The sequence below is a fragment of the Centruroides vittatus genome, unplaced genomic scaffold, assembly GCF_030686945.1.
Source record: "Centruroides vittatus isolate TY-2023 unplaced genomic scaffold, ASM3068694v2 contig_620, whole genome shotgun sequence".
Lineage (NCBI taxonomy): Eukaryota > Metazoa > Arthropoda > Arachnida > Scorpiones > Buthidae > Centruroides > Centruroides vittatus.
Genome location: NW_027122381.1, coordinates 2,654,112 through 2,673,979, shown reverse-complemented (window position 1 = coordinate 2,673,979; position 19,868 = coordinate 2,654,112). Strand labels below are relative to the sequence as shown.

At 37.9% G+C, this 19,868-nt stretch overlaps 1 protein-coding gene across 5 annotated transcripts in view; it reads right to left on the bottom strand.

Moving 5' to 3' along the window:
* LOC136979446 (protein lin-54 homolog) overlaps positions 1–19,868 on the bottom strand; it is a 168,863-nt gene that overhangs the window by 133,413 nt on the left and 15,582 nt on the right. For all 5 annotated transcript variants that reach the window (XM_067275455.1, XM_067275452.1, XM_067275453.1 and 2 more), the window contains exon 2: positions 9,891–10,942. In XM_067275455.1, the coding sequence (XP_067131556.1) occupies positions 9,891–10,931 (1,041 nt within the window). In that variant the 5' untranslated portion in view covers positions 10,932–10,942. The remainder of the gene's footprint in view (positions 1–9,890; positions 10,943–19,868) is intronic.

Genomic DNA, 19,868 nt, shown 5'->3' with positions numbered 1-19,868 from the left:
TTCTCTTGAATTTCGTGATGCAAGTGCTAGAGAATCACAACATATTGTTACTAATACAGATGTTACTAATGTTGAACTGTGATTTCAGCCAGTCAATGAAAACATGGCCATGCACTTGCTGGCTAAGGGCACTATCTGGAATTTCTTCAGCAGGAGTAGCTCTTATGCTTCCATTGCACTGATTAAACCTTGGTCTCCATGTCTCATTGCTCATAGTAACGAAGCCACATCTCATTGCTGGTCACATACTTTAACCTATGTTGGCTCATGCGCTGACAATGGCTGAATAAATATGCTGTGGTGTTCACAGACTTCATTCCTTTGTCCACTGTTGCCATCTTGTAGCACACTAATGTCCAAACTAATGTGACTGTCATAACAAACCAAATGATGGACCATGGGTTGCAGTTAATTAGAAAGTGTGAATCCATGTGGTACACCACTCATACATATAAATACTAATGCAAATATCAAATTACTGACTTTCTTTATTTTTTCAATTCACATGCTTTCTACTCGTGAATTCCATGACAGCCATTTGGATTTGTCATCATAATAAAGTTTGATATCTCAAATGGACTTTTGGTTGTTTTATTATTATTGTAACATTAGTAAAATGTATCTTACACAGCATATATGCTGGTACCTAGCAATATGCCAGAACAAATTCAACATATAACTGCAGAACAAGCTTTTATATGAGCTGCTTTCATGTTTATCTGTGTTTAAGAATTTCCTCAAGATGGACATGTGTTGGTATGGCAGTTTTTTATAGTGTGATTTATTATATGTACAGTACAGTTGTGAAGCCCTAATGTATCAAGATTTGCGTAATGTATATGGTATGATGTCTGTGCTAGAAATCTTCAGACACTTAGACAACAACTTTCAGTCACATTCCTACCTAGTACATCAACAATCATGTCAAGAAGCAAATCTTCATTCTCTGGCAAGGCAGCTGGAACCATGACACTCACCTACACTTTCATCCCCAAGGTTGACACTATTGCAACTCTTTGCCACTTTTACCCTAGTTACACCCTCAATCAGTACTTACAGGACACAGCAACTTGAAGCAATACTTGCATAGATTTAACCTTGGAGACAATCCACAATACGATTGTGGTATTACAAAGGACCAAACACCACTTCACTTAGTTTTTCACTGTGATAGGTACAATCACATTAGATAGTTTAATGAGAGCTGCTATTCTTGAAGAGTACAACTTGCCTTGCAATCTGCACCGACTCATTCACATGCATACAATGTTCCATCATCTACTCACATTCATTTCCCTTAGTGAGGCTCTTGACAGCACTCACTCCAGGGCATGGTTGGCAATGAGCTTTCTCATGCTTTGTTTCAACTGTCAGTATATAGCTGCCTTTCAACTTTACTATTATTATATTTTATATTATCTAAATATATAAAATTATTTGTCCTGACTGATTGACTGATTGATTTATCATCGCCCAGAGCAAACCGCTGAACCTAAAGAGGTGAAACTTGGTACACAGAGTACGTCATGGAAATGCACACTAACGGATTTTTCGAAATTACCCACAGGGAGAAAGGAAGAGCATTAAGGCTTAACCTAAAGAATGGCTTCTACTGTACTATTTTAGATGTGATCTTTTGTTTTCAACTAAGCTTAGTCTTCATTGAGTACTTAGGTGTATTAAATAATAACATTTCAGACGTTGTTATAAAATTTTTTATATATTTTGATTTTTTAACCAGATGTTCGAACCATTTTAAATTTGAATTTGTTATTGCGTATTGGTTTGATTATATAATGATTGTAAACGTTCCAGAAAATTGATCAAATTGAAAACAGTTCGTTTGATTCTCAGTAATAGGTGTTATATAACAATTACTATGGTTGTTGAAATATCGAATATAAATGGGGTTTGCTTGCAAAATCTGCATGGACGAAGTCGTGGGTAACAGCTAGTTATATTATATTTTATTATATTTTATACAACTTTATTATATTTTAATTCTTATTTTATGTCTTCTTTTTCAGTTTAAATTCAGTTAGTTTATGTTGTAAGTTACAGTAGATTTGGTACTCTTAGCTTGGTGTCTGGTTACGTTACATTAGGTTAGGATTTGTAAGCTTTATTCATCTGGTTAGGTTTGTCCTAGGTTATGATAGGTTAGTTTAGTTAGTAAATTAATGTTAAAAAAAAATAAATAAATAATAATAATAACCAGAAACTATACAACACATCACCTCTGCCCAGAAAGTATACAACACATCACCTCTGATTGCAAGCTCTTGGCACAGACAGATTATTTACACAGACATAATCAAGTAGCAAATATAATACACCAAGAGCTTGCAAAGAAACACAAATTAGTAGACATCCACAAACCATACTACATATACATTTCACAGACAGTATTGGAAAACAACACGCACAAAATGTACTACGACAGAGCCATAATCATAGATAAAACAATTTACCACAACAGACCACACATCACACTCATTGACAAACACAATAAAATCACATACATTATAGACATATCCATTCCAAGCACTCACAATAATACAAAATGCATGCACTGAAACAATTAGCAAGTACACAGAACTCACCCAAGAAATAAGGCATCTGTGGAGGATGGATAGGGTGCTTATTGTACCTGTTGTTCTCTCCTCTACAGGTGTCATACCACACACACTACACAAAAGCCTGGGCACATTACAATTGAATAGAAACACATACATCACACTACAGAAGGCCACTATATTGAATACATGTCATATTGTGAGAAAATTCCTGAATACAGACACACACTGATACACTTCTTTAATTTCTGTTTTGGTTACTATGCCTTGACTTTGGTCTGGCATGGTACACAGCCACCGGTGTTAACCGAGTATATCTCACTTAACCCAACATAATAATAATAATTAAAAAAATGAATTTGGTTTGTCTTCTGTCGGTCTGTTCATCTCGTCTAGTTTGTCGTTGTGTTCGTTTGTTTCTCGTGCTGTCTGTCTAGCTGTTACATAGTATTAAGATTCACACTCACATTCAGTTTTATTAGTATTAAGTAGATATAAGTCTTCCTACTAACAGCCACTTGGCACTAACTTCTACACTTAGCTATTCATGGCAGCACTCAATTATTAGTGTTTGCTACACTCAGGTTCTCTTAGGCTGTAGACTGCAAACTGCTTAGTCTTGCAGCCTAAAAACTGCATGCCAACATCAATCATAGTAGTCGTTCAGAGGGATCCTACCTTTGTCTACTGTCTATCTCCTCTCCCTCCTCCTTTCCATCCCCTTTCCCTTACCCTTTTTTCCACCAGCTAAACACCTTGTGTACGGCCGATGTCTTTCATGTATGCATGTATGTATGTATGTATGTATGTGCAAGAAATCTTTTCCCCACAAACACTTCATTTTGTGAATAAGTTAAGAGTATTTACTAATTTTTTCAGTTAGTGCTTTTTGTAAGTCATAAGTGTTTGTAACAGTTATGTTTATGATGTATATGATTTTTGTTTTGTTTGTCAATGAATGGAATGTCTGGTCTGTTGTGATGGATTGTTTGTCTGTGATTATAGCATGGTCACAATCTTGAAAATGTCACAAAATCAAATGTGTAGAAAATCTGAAATTAAAAATTGAAGTTATAATTGAACACCTTCTCGAGGAGAGAAAAAAAGAGAGAGAACAAGAAGACTTCTCCAAAAATGCAATTTTTTTATTCCTTATTCATATAGTCCATATGTATGTGCACAATACAGGAAAAAGAGAGCTTCTCGATACATCAGAATACATCAAAATGTGATTGAGTATTCCTGTGATTGAAAGAAAGATACATGTTCAGTAGTACCTCTCTTCTCTGCAAATGGAATAGCCAAAATAATAAACACTGAAGTAGAGCAGTCTGTGATTTCTCTGCAAAAATGAAAGTAACAGAAATACAGTCAAAGCACTGATATTTGAAAACAAGCCAGCTTGCAACCAGAAGTGATGTGTATAGTTTCAGGCATGATGTGACATTTTCTGCATGCATCATTTGTGAGAGTTGTATCTGAGTATGTATGTTCTGTAGTCTTTAGTATTTATGACCTGATCCTGTATGGCAATCATGAATCTTTCCATCTTCCCAAAAAGGCATTCCCAAGCTAACCAGCTGTTTGATGCAGTTTTGTCAACAAAATCCTGGACTAGGTCGTAGGGATGCCTGCCATGGAGTGCCTTTTGAACCATGACTTCTTAATGGTATCTATGCTTTTCATATGTTGTGTCGTATTTATACATTGTGAGTATAAATTTTAATGGTGTGTTATTTGAGTCTGCTAGTTACTGCTTTGTGTAACTGTGATGTTTCTTCTGTTTGTAGAAAAACTCTCACAGTGTCTGTATTTGTTTGCAGTAAAAGTTTACTATGTTAATCAGGCCACATGGAAGGGTTAATCTTTCTATGGCTGATTATGGATGATGATGTTTATGCTTAGTAAGTGTTGTTCTTGTTGGAGTTGCTCAAGATCTGTGTGAGTCCAATGTATAACTCCAAAAGAATATGTGAGTACTGGGATGACATATGTGTTTATTGCTATAACTGTGTGATTTGCATTTAACAAATGTTCTGAGAATAGCGTTTAACCTACTTTGGTATTTTTTAAATTAATCTTTGCTTTATTTGTGTACGTTCTGTATAGTTTGGCCTATTGGAATCCTAAATACTTGTTGAACTCATCCTCTTCCATGGATTCAATAATGTCTCCTTTTCCAAGTGCAAAATCTTCATTTTTCAGGAGTCCTTTTACTATATGAAGTGTTTTGCATTTGTCTAGGCCAAACTCCATTTGTATGTCTTTGGTGTATGAATGTGTGATTTTTAGGAATTGATGAAATTGCTTTTGTGTGGATGCATAAAGTTTTATGTCATCCATGTACATGAGATGTGACAGTTGTGTAAACTGTGTTGTTTTTTCATGTCTGATATTGTAACCATATTGTGTGTTGTTTAATATGTTGGATAATGGGTTCAGGGCTAAACAGAACCAGAGAGGACTCAAGAAATTTCCTTGAAAAATTCCTCGCCTGATGAATGTTTGGTTTGATTGTATGGAAGTGTTATGAATCCTGAGATGTAGAGTTGTTCTCCAGTGCTGCGTAGTGTTTTGAAAGAATGCAATGAGGGATGAATGTATTTTGTACATGTGTAGAATATGTAGCAGCCAACTGTGTGGAACACTGTCGAATGCTTTTCTGTAGTCTATATATGCCATGTGTGTGTTTCTGTGTTGTTTGTGTGCTTGCCGTAGAACGACTGAATCTATGAGTAACTGTTCTTTGCATCCCCTGTGATTTCTATGGCAATCTTTTTTGTTGTTCCATAAGAATGTTGTGTTCTTCAACACGTTTGTATATTTTGTTTGCGATACAAGATGTCAATAATTTGTAGTGTGTTGGAAGATTATGTAATTGGTCTGTATTGTGTGGGGTCTGTAGTATTGTTGTGTTTAGGTTTCATGTAGGTGATGCCCTGAGTAAAAAATTCTGGCATTTCTTGTGGATTGTTGATGTATGTTAGGTGTTTAGCTAGATCCTAGTGCAGTGAAACTTTTTGTACTAGAAATTGTGAATGTTGTCTACACCAGGTGTCTTCCAGTTGTGAGTTCTGTTAATGGTGTATCAGATGTGATGAACATTTATTTCAGCATAGGGCATAGTTGGTACATTATGCAAGTTTTTGTTTTCTTCCTCAATCCAGTCTGCATCAGCAATGCTTGTGACAGTACTGGACCAAAGAGAGGACCAATAACTTGTGAGTTGTTGTTCTATTGGTGTGCCACTGTGCTGTGTATCAGTGGCTGTTTTGGTACTAATTTGTCTGTAGAAGAGTTTTTCATTGTTTGTAAATAACTTGTTTTGTTGTTTTCGTAATGTACATGTTGTGTATCATTTGGGTCTACAAGCTTTGGCTGCAAAATTTTGTTTTAGCATATCAATGTATTCTGTAATATGTGTGTTGTGATGTTTGTGTTTTGTGTGTTTTGATTTTTTTGAAAATGTTTTTGAGTTGTTTCTTTAATTTTAGTGTTATGTTGTTTTTAGTGTATTGTTTCAGCCTGCCTAATTGTTGTCTAATGTCATTTATTTGTGTTTCCATTCTTCTCTGCCAGACAGGCTTGTGATAGAATTGTTTTGTATCTGTCTGCAATTGTATTTTCAGTCTATGGCATGTCACTACTGTGACTGCCCCAGCATAAACTAATGTATGAATACAAAAACTAAACCAGCACCTGATCACTCGCTGAGAGATATTTATTCTTAACACAAATGTTTTCAATCCATGATTGATCAATCCATCGCTGATTGGATCATCATCAGGTAAAATAGAACATTATAAAAAATAGAACAACAAGTTCAAAATACAAAAAATATAACGGCTAACCAATATGTAACTAACAGCACAATAACGTTTCGAAATATCAAAAAATTAATAAAAATGCTGCTAAAGTTAAAAATAAAATAATAATATATAACAAACAAATAGTGTATACAAAATATTAATACTTCTGCCTTAATAAACAAATTAATAACACTAAATGTTAACACTGCTTAATAAGCTGTACAGAGTTTTTCATTTAACAATACATATTAATAAAGCTACTGCTCTTATTTGAAGTTTACAACTGCAAACTTCCATGCGGAAGGAAGTCCCTCAGCATCTCTTGCGTTGATGCAATTCCCTTTAAGCTTGCTTTTATAGATTTCTAATTTTTTGGCCGTTCTTGCCAAGGTCGGGGAGTGTATCTGTTTCAGTATATCTGCTTCATTCCATCTTACTATTGAGCCTTCCGTTTGTGCCATTTGTGACAATACTGTGGCATTAGAACCTTTTCTAACATCATATCTGTGCTCTTTTATCCTTACCCCTAGGTTTCTGGTAGTAACCCCAACATAATCTTTATTTATTCCTAACATCTGATTCTCGTAAGGAATCTTATAAACGCCGGACCTATGATATAATGCTTCCTAAGTCTTTGTTGTACGTAAATTTCGTGTATGCAGATGGACCGCGACCACGACCAGGTACTGTATCAGTACTAACTTCTAATTTATTAATAATCCCCTTTAACACATTCCTCTTGTAGCCCAATGCTTCTGCTACCTGCGTGATTCTTTCTATTTCTGCATCCCTGTCTATAACACTTTCGCAGTATAAAAAAGCCCTCCTAACTAACGCTCTAAACGCTGCTAATTTATATTTATAGGGATCGTTAGAGCCAGCAGGAATATAAAGTGGGCTATGAGTTGGTTTAATAAATACCCCGGTAGATATACGTCCCTCTCTAAAGTTTTGCGTAATTTCAGGAACAGCATCGTATACTACAAAAGGTATGTTGATGATATATTCATAATTTGGAAAAGCAATCGATTAATTGCTAGATTTATTGACAAGATCAATGATAATGAAGATGGCCTAAGCTTAAAACTAGAGCAAAAAAGCTCTGTTATGATACATTTTTTGGACATTAAGGTTATGTTTAGAGAGGGACGTATATCTACCGGGGTATTTATTAAACCAACTCATAGCCCACTTTATATTCCTGCTGGCTCTAACGATCCCTATAAATATAAATTAGCAGCGTTTAGAGCGTTAGTTAGGAGGGCTTTTTTATACTGCGAAAGTGTTATAGACAGGGATGCAGAAATAGAAAGAATCACGCAGGTAGCAGAAGCATTGGGCTACAAGAGGAATGTGTTAAAGGGGATTATTAATAAATTAGAAGTTAGTACTGATACAGTACCTGGTCGTGGTCGCGGTCCATCTGCATACACGATATTTACGTACAACAAAGACTTAGGAAGCATTATATCATAGGTCCGGCGTTTATAAGATTCCTTACGAGAATCAGATGTTAGGAATAAATAAAGATTATGTTGGGGTTACTACCAGAAACCTAGGGGTAAGGATAAAAGAGCACAGATATGATGTTAGAAAAGGTTCTAATGCCACAGTATTGTCACAAATGGCACAAACGGAAGGCTCAATAGTAAGATGGAATGAAGCAGATATACTGAAACAGATACACTCCCCGACCTTGGCAAGAACGGCCAAAAAATTAGAAATCTATAAAAGCAAGCTTAAAGGGAATTGCATCAACGCAAGAGATGCTGAGGGACTTCCTTCCGCATGGAAGTTTGCAGTTGTAAACTTCAAATAAGAGCAGTAGCTTTATTAATATGTATTGTTAAATGAAAAACTCTGTACAGCTTATTAAGCAGTGTTAACATTTAGTGTTATTAATTTGTTTATTAAGGCAGAAGTATTAATATTTTGTATACACTATTTGTTTGTTATATATTATTATTTTATTTTTAACTTTAGCAGCATTTTTATTAATTTTTTGATATTTCGAAACGTTATTGTGCTGTTAGTTACATATTGGTTAGCCGTTATATTTTTTGTATTTTGAACTTGTTGTTCTATTTTTTATAATGTTCTATTTTACCTGATGATGATCCATTGATTGGATTGAAAACATTTGTGTTAAGAATAAATATCTCTCAGCGAGTGATCAGGTGCTGGTTTAGTTTTTGTATATATTTTCTGCTGAGCACGCTGTAGATTGTCTAATGTATAAATGTCTGAGAATGTAGAAATTGAATGAATGTAGTGTGGTAGTAAGTGAGTGTTTACATAATTTAGTGTTTTTCCAACTACCTTTGACATGTCGATTTTTGGTATTCGTGGTCTTTGTGTAGGATCTGTACCTGTATATTTAGTGAGTGTTTTCTGAAATATAAGTGAAAGTGTATTAACTAAATCTATATCTATGTTATCAGTGGTGGATGAGGAAGTGTCTGTAGTATCATTAGTGGTAGTTGTTGTGTGTGTGTGTGCTATTATCACTGCTTGTTGCTGGATTATCCTGACAGGTTATGTGATCTTCATTAATGTTAGATGTTTCTGTCTGTTGATGTATTTGATCAGCAGCCTGTTGTTTAATAAGTTCAAGTGTTGTTTATGGGATAAAGTTGTTGTGTATAATTGTTCTTTTTTGATCAACAACTCTTTGTTTAGTGACAGTGAGGAGAGGATATAGTTGTGTAAATCTATGGTGTAGTTGTTGTCTGTTTGCTGTCATGTTTATTTCGAGTCTTGTGATGGTGTAGTGAGTTTGGATGATAAACTTGTTCATTTCCATTGTCCATTTCATCCATTAGCATCGTTTTCCAGCCTTTGTGAGGAACCAACCTTAACACCTAGGCCAGGTTGATTCCTCACAACTTGCAGTAGCCATGCTTGGGCCAGCACTGCATTCACCGCCAGTAGCCAAGGGAGACTGTGTCCTGTTTTTCAAATGTGAGCTCTTGTCTAACCCACGATCACAGACCTTGTTAACCTAGGTAACATTCAAGCGGGCATCACACTTAGACCTGGGTTACTACCATGGAAATTATCTCCACAGAATGTGGGTGTGGTCAGTTTGAGCTTTATTTCTCTCCACAGATCTTACTGGCATGGGTATCCTTATCAGGAGCTTGTGCTGCAGCCAGCATTGCTCTATGGATCAGTAAATTATTGGACTCTCCCACCATGACCTCAAGAGAATTATTATTATTATTTCAATTTTATGAAGCAAAAACATGATTGAAAAAAACTGAATATGTTTGAAAAATAGATTGTTCTTTTATTTTCATAATAAATTTGTTAAAAAATGTACCTAAATATTTGTTTTTTATGTAATTTTATTCTATTTTAAATCATAAATAAATTCTATGCATAATTATTTATTATACTCAATGTTCTTAATATTCTATAATTGCTTTGAAACAAAAATGTAAACTATATGTAAAAAATTAATATAAAATATTTATACTGTAGGAATAATGATAAATTAGCAAACCTGTTTAGGTGGTGTACTGGGAACAGATCTAATAATTCTAGGTGTTCCAAGAGTTCCTGATGATTTTGACATGGCATATGTTTTTGTAGGACTAGCCAATAAAATTGTTGATTGTTGTCCTAAGTTATCACTTGCAATTAAAGTACCAGTATTTGTTGCTGTTAATGATCCAGCTATAGGAGTTACTGCAGGCTGATGAGTTGTTGGATTACTTTTTATTATCACTTTAGTTATCATCTGATTTCCTATTGTAGAACTTGGAGTACGTTTTAAGGTAGCTGCTGAGAGTGCATTACTTGTATTAATTTGGGGCACTGAAACTAAAGCTGTTTGAGTAGGACTAATTGCTTGTGATACAATTACCTTAACTTCAGTACCTTTTATTGTTGTAAGATGACTTCCAACAGGATTTGATATTTGAGAGGACTGGATCCCAGAATTTAGAACTGTCTCAGTTTTGACAATTTCTTTTGGTTTGCTAACACATGGGACTGACTGCAAAGAAGATACAGTAGCTGTACTTTTAACTGAAGAATTTTGAGTTTGCAATACAATGGGAATAGTACTTGAAACATGCTTTGGAACAAACAGTAATGACTGCTTGATTTCAGAACTAGCAGAAACACCTGTTGTTACAGTACAATCATTAGTTTTAGTTATTCCTGAAGATACTCCAGTTGAAGATATCACATTATTTACTGAAGCATTGTCACTAACCATATTCATTATTTTACACTGCTCTGTATTTTGACTTTTCACTACAGGTTTTACATTTTTCACATTACTTGAAATTTTTTGTTTATTAGTTTGTTCATCTAATTTCAAATTAGAATCAACACTTTGTTCTTTATGAGGAAAATACGATGTCAAATTATCTAACTCTGCTTGTATTTTTTCAAGATTTTCTAAATCTTTAGTTGTCAATTTCACAACATTACCATCTCCTTCTTTTAACTCAGATATACTTTCCAATGGCTGTAATTTTTCAGCTTCTGAAGCATCAGGCTCCCCAGGAGAATTTGTGGAATGGACTTCTGTCATTACTGAAGAGTCTGTTAATGAAAAAACTAAAGTTAGTAAAACGTAAAATTTTTAAAATCAAAATCAAATGTTTCAGTTTAAATATAAAAATTTTAAGCAATAATGAAATGTAAATAAAGTTTATAAGAATACTATGTCAGTTTAAGTAAGACAATATTAGATATTAGATCAAAGGCAGAGAGAGCTATCCGTTACTTGCTTACGGACTTGGCCCTGTTGGAAGAGGAAAGAAGGAAGAGCATGTGGTCGAAGTGTGAAGAGAAAGTAAGATAGGAAAGTGTGAAGTAAGGCCTGGGAGACGCCATGGGCGCCCGCATCGCATTTATTAATAAACTGATTACAGACAATTACAAATAATTACAGTTGGTTATAACGTGACTACAATATAGACTTTACATCGATGATGTGTACACAGAGCATGGATGGTCAACATAAATATAATTACAGGGTAACATGATTAAAGTAGGAAAACAGGTACAATTGGCTAGCTCCACAAAAACGTGGCGGCGCTGCGCTCGCCGCGCGTGTTACAACAGGAGACTTAATACTAGCATATATGAAGTAAAATTTCTACATTAATAGGTTAGAGGAACAGAAAACAGCATCACGGCCATTATGCCGCGTTTACAACACATGGGATAACGAAAACGCAATTTGACATTTACAAGGAGCATTACCTTACACATACGCGAGTTAAATAATTCAATACGTAAGATACATGACTATACAAGATGATACGGCTGCCTACACAGCCCCTGTGGATACCAGAAGCTAATACAGAGTTACCAATCCACCGAAAGTACCGTCCAACAGCCGTTCGAATGACCTTTAACAATGCGGCTCTACACCGCCTGGCATTGGTGTGGTTGGTAGATGACGAGTCCTATGTCGCGGTCACAGTACGATAGTTGTTGCACAGCGCCTTTGTGTTTTTGATGTAATTCTTGAGGCTGTTCCAGACATCTTTGTTCTTAAAAATGTCATTCGGTCTTGGGGGCCAGTTGAGACCGTTTTTAAGGCAGGTCCCCATAAACGGGAGCCTTTCTTGCTCGTAGATTGGACAGTCATAGAGAAGATGGTTGCCATCACCTTCGCTTAAGTCGTCGCAATTACATGTGTTAGCCTCTCGTTTGCCGAATCGGCAAAGGTAAGAGGCGAAGTTGCCGTGGCCAGTAAGGATCTGCGAGGTTTCAGCGTCAGGAGTGTAATGTTTGGTCTTTAAGCGGAGATGGATTGATGGGATGTAGTTGTGAGTAGTCCTGCCGGTATCGGCAGAGTCCCAATCACGTTGCCACTGGCTGATTTCAAGCGTGTGCAGTTGATTTTTAAGCCAAGTGTTAGGAAGTCTTTTATAAGTAGGTTCACCGTCTAATATGCTAGCCCTTTTTGCCAGTTTGTCTGCGAGTTCATTACCGGGGATTCCCTGGTGTCCCGGTACCCAGTTGAAGATGACTTTCTTGGTTTTCCCCAGATTATTGGCCGTTGATATTAGTTCTTGCGAGAGGCCGGTATACCTTCTTTTGTTCATGAGGATCTTAAGTGCCGTTTGGCTATCTGTATGAAACTTTATATGGCCTTTATACCTTTGGTTGTTCTCCGTGACATACTTGATTGCTCTGTATAAGGCCCACTGTTCCGCTTGTATGTTTGTACAGTGGGAGGCCATCTTGAGGTAGGCTTGGTATTTAGCCTTCCCTTGATTGTTCATTATAACAAAACTGGCACCCGTTCCTTCGTCGCTCTTTGACCCGTCTGTGTAGACGTCCCATGTAATTTGAGTGTTTCCGTCGTTTTCCGGGTTAAGGTTTACTACATAGGTGTTATCCTCGTGTGGGTGACGTCTTTCCATGCCGGTTGTCTGTATGCTTTCCATTCCGTTTTTGTTAATTGTCTCTATTATGTCCGAGATTCCTCTTGTATATTGATTCTCGTTCCCGTTGCTCGGTCTTGTTGTCGTATGTTGAATGTTTATGTTTTTACTAATGAGCCACTTGTAGGCTACACTTATGGCCTTTATGTGGATCGGTGTTATACCGGCCATAACTAGCAGGGCGTTGGTGGGCGCTGTACGGTAAGTCCTACAGACTTGTATGGTGTAGCGCCTCTGGATCGATAGCAGCTGCCTCTTTGCATGTATGTTGTTCAATGCCTCGTACCAGATTGGAATGGCATACAACAGAGCGGGCTCAAGGGCTGCCTTATAAATAGCTCTCTTGTTTTTGAAATTTAATCCCCAATCTTTTCCCGTGATCCATTTTAACACGTTTGCCCGTTGGATTGAAGTCTGGTATAGCTGCTTGATGTGATGCTGCCAGTTTAACTTCTCGTCGAAGTATATGCCGAGGTACTTTAGCTCCTGGCCGACCTTTATTTTTTTCCCTCCGATGTAGATGCAGGGTGCCCTTTGTAGCCTTCCGCCTTTATTTTGACGGGTGCAGACCAGAGCTTGGCATTTCTCGAAATTTATTGGCAGCTTGTTGTTTGTGCTCCAATCGTAGATGTGTTCCAGATGTTTGTTGGAGATTTCTGCTAGTTTAATGCTATTTCTGTGGGCAACCATTAACAGTAGGTCGTCGGCAAACGCCTGGATGGACGCTTCTTCGGAGTTTGGGAACGAGTTTAATAGGCTGTCGAACACTAGGTTCCATAGACCTGGTCCGCATCTTGAGCCCTGTGGACAGCCCCTGTTGATGTTCTTTTCGATGTTTATAGTTCCCTTCCTGAATACCACTTTCCTGTTTGTGAGGTAATTTTTGGTGATTCTGTAGATATTCATTGGGGATTTTATTGTCTTTAGCCGGTGTAGGACGCTCGGCCACCAAAGATGGTCAAACGCCTTCTTGAAGTCTATACTGATTAAGATTGCATGGTTGTTTTTCTTCCAAGTGTTTTTAATGTAAGTTTTAACCTGAAGGGCGGCGTCTGTTGTTGATTTTCCAGGACGGAAGCCGTATTGTTTGGGGCTTTGATGGTTTCCTTGGTGTAATATCCAATTAATTCTTTCGATGATTAGTCCGTCCAGGGCCTTCCCGAGCACCGGGAGAAGGCTTAATGGTCTGTAGTGACTGGGCTCGGTTGGTTTTTTTACCTTGGGGATTAGTTTGATATTCCCCACCTTCCATTCGCTCGGGATGAAGCCTGTCTGTAAGCATTTGTTGAATAAGTGGACCAACGAGATTGGTATGGCCTTAAAGACTTCTTTCACCATTTCGGGTGTAATATTGTCCAAACCGGGCGCTTTTTTATTGGCGAGCGACGTGATTGCCCGCTCCACCTCCCGGAATGAGAATAGCTGGTCGTTACTCGTTGTTGTGTAGTTATCGGCGCCAGTGCGGATGGTATTGTGTATTGATGAGTCCTCCTCTGCGATATCCATCGGGAAGTGATAATCCATGATTTCTGTGATATTTTGTTGGATATTGGGAATGTTGTTGTTTTCCTGGTGGCTAGTTTCGATGATGTCGGGGATGTTTAGCTTTTGTCTCTTTTTGTAGATAACGTGGTATGGAATGTCCCAGGGACCGTTTTTATTGGACGCACTACAAAATTCCCTCCACGCCTTCGTTCTCGTTTTATTTATCAGTTTCTTGTATTCTTTTAGTTTTGTCTTATATATCTCTTTTAGCCTTGCTTTCTCCTCCTCGTCTCTCGTTCTGGAGGCCTTTCTGCGGGTCTTGGAGACCCTATCCCTTTGTATGGATAATTCATCCGTCCACCAGTAAGTCTTTCTGTGTTTTGTAATTTTTACTTTGGTGGCTTGCTTCTTGGCCAGTAAAATGGTTTCAGTGATGAATTTTGCGTATCCATCCATGTCTTCCTGGGTCTTTATATCAGGGAAATGGTAGGTCCTCCATTGCCTGCTAAAACATTCCCGAAATGCCTCCCAGTTTGTTTGCATTCTATGATGATTAGTTTGTCGTTCTTCGATTATGATGTCAGAGACTTGGGTCAGGAGGTATCTGTGATCGCTGGCGGACGGAATAAGCAACGTCTCGCAGTCAGCGATCCGATGACTTAGGTCCGCAGAAACCAGACAGGCATCCGTCCAGCCCTCCGCATGAGGAGTGTGGAAAGTTGGGTGGGTTGTCATGTTGACCGATATGAGGTCATTTTCGTCCATAAAATCTGCCACCAATCTTCCCCTTTTATCTTCCTTAGTGTGGAACCAGATCGCTGATTTTGCGTTCAGGTCCCCAGCAATGATGACATTTTTTATGTCAATTTTGTTTGTAACACTTGCCAGCTCGTTGATGCAGCTCTCATCATTTTCGTCAGGTGAAAAATACACACTGATTAGGTATATTGGATTCTCCTGGTGTAACACCGCAGTGCATATGTTGGGCGAGCAAAGCCACGGGATGAGGGCGATGTTTAAGTTGTCGTTGCAAACGAGAATCCCGCTCTTCGGCCGTGTATTTACGTGGCCTGCAAGAATTCTCCAGTTCCCAAATCTGACGATAGTATTGTCAATAGTGTAGGGCTCCTGGATCATTATGATATCGCTGTTTGTGTCGTTTGCTGTCTTAATAAGTAACGAGCTGGCTGCCTTGCACTTTTGGGCGTTTATTTGAAGGATTCTGATCGTGTTGGTAGTCCGGTGTTGGCTATTTGTTGTTGTTTCCTCCGTCAACTGGTTGTCAGTGGTGTGAATCTGAGTTGGATTGCTATTGTGACTATAGGCCATAATCTGTTCTATTTATGCGTTGTTGCTTCAGTCTTTGGAGGATAGGGCAGTTGTTGCTGAATGCATTATGATTGATCGGCCTTTGTTTGTTTTCTGGGAGACTTTCGTTTGCTTTTTTGCAGTTAACACATACTGGATTTTTCTGCCGTCTGTTACAATCTTTGTAGCCATGATCCTTCGTGCAGTGGCTACATTTTCTATCACTTGTGCAGTCCCGTGCATAATGGTCAAAACCACAGCACTGGTAGCACCGGACAATCGGTATGAAGTCATCGACGTAGATCGTAAACCACGACATGGATATATGTCTGTGGTGGATGAGAATGTTGCGGATGGCTGGCGTGACTGACAGAACAACGTTTCGGCAGTTCTCTTTGACTCTGCCGTTTTTCAGAATTGTGCTGATTTTACACTCTGTTCTTACTTTGTCCGTTGGCTTGTTTCCCCAAATATAATTCTGCTCTGCCATAACTCCGATGATGTCTTCTTCTGTTATGGCGTTGGGGACGTTTAGTAGTATAACCCTGGGCTTTCTGCCCTCAGATATCTTGCAGTTGATTTTCGATTGTATGTTCGGTATAGCGTCGATGGCGTCTTTTAATACTTTACTGTCTTCCTCACTTCCGACCCTAACACACACTCCATCTGCCTTGACCCTGCGAACGGCCTTAACCGTTATCTTTAGCTTGTGAGGTTTGATTTCTTTGAATATTTTTGATGTAACCTCGTTCATATCGATTTTCTCACCTTCCTCTACGGCTTGTGGGTACAGGAGGACGGCGTGGGTTCCTCCAGTGCCCTCAGACTGCACCTTCGTGCGAATCGAGTCCGAAATGGTTCTCGTTGTGCGGCTAGGTCTGATGCCAGGTCCTATGTCTGCGATAGCGCTGGCCACCTGTGCATAAGATTTCCTCGTTGAGGGTGATTCCTGGACTGGGATCTGTGCTGGAGTGGCCTCTAGTTTGGTCCTCATTTCGCGCAGAATCCCGAACATCTGATTCACGCAACTGTGCAGTTGTAACGCACGGTTCTTTAACTCCTTACGTTCTTCTGTGTTCAGTGTAGGTTTATGCTTGGCGGGGAGAAGATCCATAACCTTCTTAAAATGCAGGCTGGCTTCCCCCAAGATCTTGTCTTCGAGGTTTTGTATACTGGCCGGAGGACCTTGTGTGGCTGGTACTGATGGCGTAGATGGTACTGTTAGTTGTTCCACATCCTCAGGCGGTTTTGGAGATTCCATCGTGATCGAGAAGCGAAGTCAAAACGTTCCTTACCAATAAATATACCGCAATAGCCGTTCGGCTCGTACACGCCGATCGGCTTAATGAAAGTAACTTTAACACAACAAGGATTTAGGCCTCGGAGAACTGGGCCCTTAGCAAATACAGCAATACACGTGAAACAGTTAAGTAAACGCGGAGACAATTTGTTCCGAAAAACAACAGTACTCCGATCGGCTAAGCGCCTAGCCGTTAACCCGCCGAACCGAATCAGCTCGCACTAACCCGGTGGGTAAAAAAGTAAAGATAAAGTTTCCACCAAAAAGCGGAACCGGGAGGCAGATACCCGCTATCACACGAGAACGACGCCGAACGGTTAAAACCACGCCGATCGGCTAGCAACCACGTGGCGGATTGGCTCTTTGTTAACGGTAAAATTAGATCGTTAATAACTCAATAACCGTAAGAGCGAGCCGAATGAAATTTATACACGTCTTAGATGGGAGTATTATCTGACTAATACCGTCGTTAATCTTAATCGATGGCAAAAATGGGGCCCTAAGGAGCCCGAGCAAAATCGAAAATTACGGACGCTCGTAACTTTCGAACTACCGGTCGGAAAACCAAAATGTTTACCCTTACGGAATCCTTATTACTTGCGCTATCCAACGGTATATTCCTTTTATCTGTCGACGCAAAATATCCTGAGATTTGGCGATCAAAGTACGGAGCACAATTACTAGCACCCATTCACCTGGCGAGCTAAGCGCCCTCAAGTAAGACAATAACAGTTTAATGATGTACACTCATTTAAATAACAAAATTTAATGTAAAGAATATTGTTTGATAAAATAATAATACCGTAAAAAAAAATGCACAAAATATTTTAACAAAATATGATTAACAGGCAATCATCAGGCTTAAAAATAAGATGAAACATTCTAAACTAAGAGTTCCCAATCTTTTTGAAGCCATGACCTCCTTTCAGATAAGATTTTTGCTTGCAATCCCCTACTACTTGGTCTTTTCTTTCTGATTTATATCCTCCTGTTTCACCAGATGCACTGAGAGCTTAAAAAAGAGAAATGCTAATCTCATTGAGGAATGCCATCAAAACAAAAGCGAGAAATCACTTTAAATTTTGTATTTACAACAAATATTAATATGGCATTTTTTGTTTTATTATGTAAAATCTCTTGTGAACCCTAGGGGCAGCGCCGGATTAAGCCTCTAGTGGGCCCTAGACAAAATTTAAATTGGGGCTCCATATAAATAAGTTGCTTGTAAACAAATCTTAAATAATGTCACTTAAAATTTTTATTAATAATAGAAAATACAAACACTAATACAATAATAATTGTACAACAAAAGAGTTTCTGGTACTTTGCTTTGCACAGCTTGGTACAGCGCTTTGCTGTCTAGGAACGCATCCCCCGCTTAATGCGGGGGATGCGTTCCTAGACCACAAAGCGCTAAACGAGACCATTTTAACATAGAGTAAATAGGGATACGGAAACACGCAACCAAAAAATAAGCAATTTTACTATAATTTTAAGTAATTTTTATATAAATTTTCTCATAATAATATATGTTAAATAACACATAAACTTGTTTTTTGCGATGAAATCCTGTAGTTTCATTGGTTGCTTTCTTTTTCTTTCCTTAAGCATATGTCGGTAGCAGAAGATCGCATCAAAAATGCCTCGTTTTGCTTTGGCACTCCTAACAAAATTTGGATCATTCGCTACAACGATTTCGGTTATCGTTACCAAACTTTTCCTAAGGAAATCTGTAGCAAGTTCTTTGTTCTTCGTCTTCAGAATCTCTATTTTGCAGTTCTACACGAATTCCTTGTTCTGCCAGTTCTTGAAGTCGTTGGTAAGGCTCTTACCAGAAACCTGCAGTAACTCCCCAATATCCTGCTCGCCTACATCTGTATCGATTAAGTTGACAATTTTGTCAACCTAACGATACAGCGATAGACTCTTCTCGATGAGAATTCTTGGATACCTCCAGCAATAACTTCTTCCACACCTCCGTTCATGCATTTATCAGTTAATTCTTGCCAAGCGAAGTCCGTATTTCCTATGGCATCCATGATGTTATATTTTTTCCAAAATTGAACAAAACAAACATAGATTTAAGGGAAGAACAGCGCTATGACGAATTGCCACCTTTTGCAGATTGGTTCGTGTTTGGGAATAATTGTATTATATATGAATTAATGAAGTACCGCGTTAATTTGAATCAGCATAAATTTTGAGTGTTTTTTAGGTGTCAAGCAGACTGCGTTATATTGAATCAGCGTTAAGCAGGGGTCTTACTGTATATAATTTTAGTCATTAATCAGCCTTTTGAATATTTAAATTTTTCATTTTTGGATTTTCATTTCAGAAAATTGATCAATCTAGCCGTTTCAGTGTGTCTTTCTTTAGTAAGCATTGTTAAAGACAGTCTTTCCTGTCCTATCGAATTTCTTAAATAATTTTTAACTCGTTTTAAAACAGAGAAAGATTCTGCACTGAAGCCGGGCCCCTCCGGATTACGGGCCCTAGACATTTGTCTAATTTGTCTACTGGTTAATCCGGCCCTGCCTAGGGGTCATACCCACACTTTAAGAACTGTGGTTCTAAACAAACAATATTCTATATTATTCTATCTAATTCTGTTAATCAGATTGAAAATACAGTATTTGCAATTTAATTAAATACTAGTTTGCTGTTAATGGTGTGAGTCTTCCTGTATTCAAATATTTAAAATTCAGTAATTTTTGTCTCTAATATAATAAAGCTTCACTAGCCTTATTGACCATTAACATGAAATGTTTGAGTATAAGTGGATTTCTTACAGAAAAATGTAATAATGCATCAAAAAAAGGATTTTGAATATCTAATAATATAACATCCTATGCTTTTACATTGTGAGCTCTATGTAAATGCATTTTATTGGTGGAACATGCATTTCTATGGCAGCTATTCAAATTAAAATTTTTCTTAAATGATGTGATTAATGTTTAACTTTCTTAACTTCTTA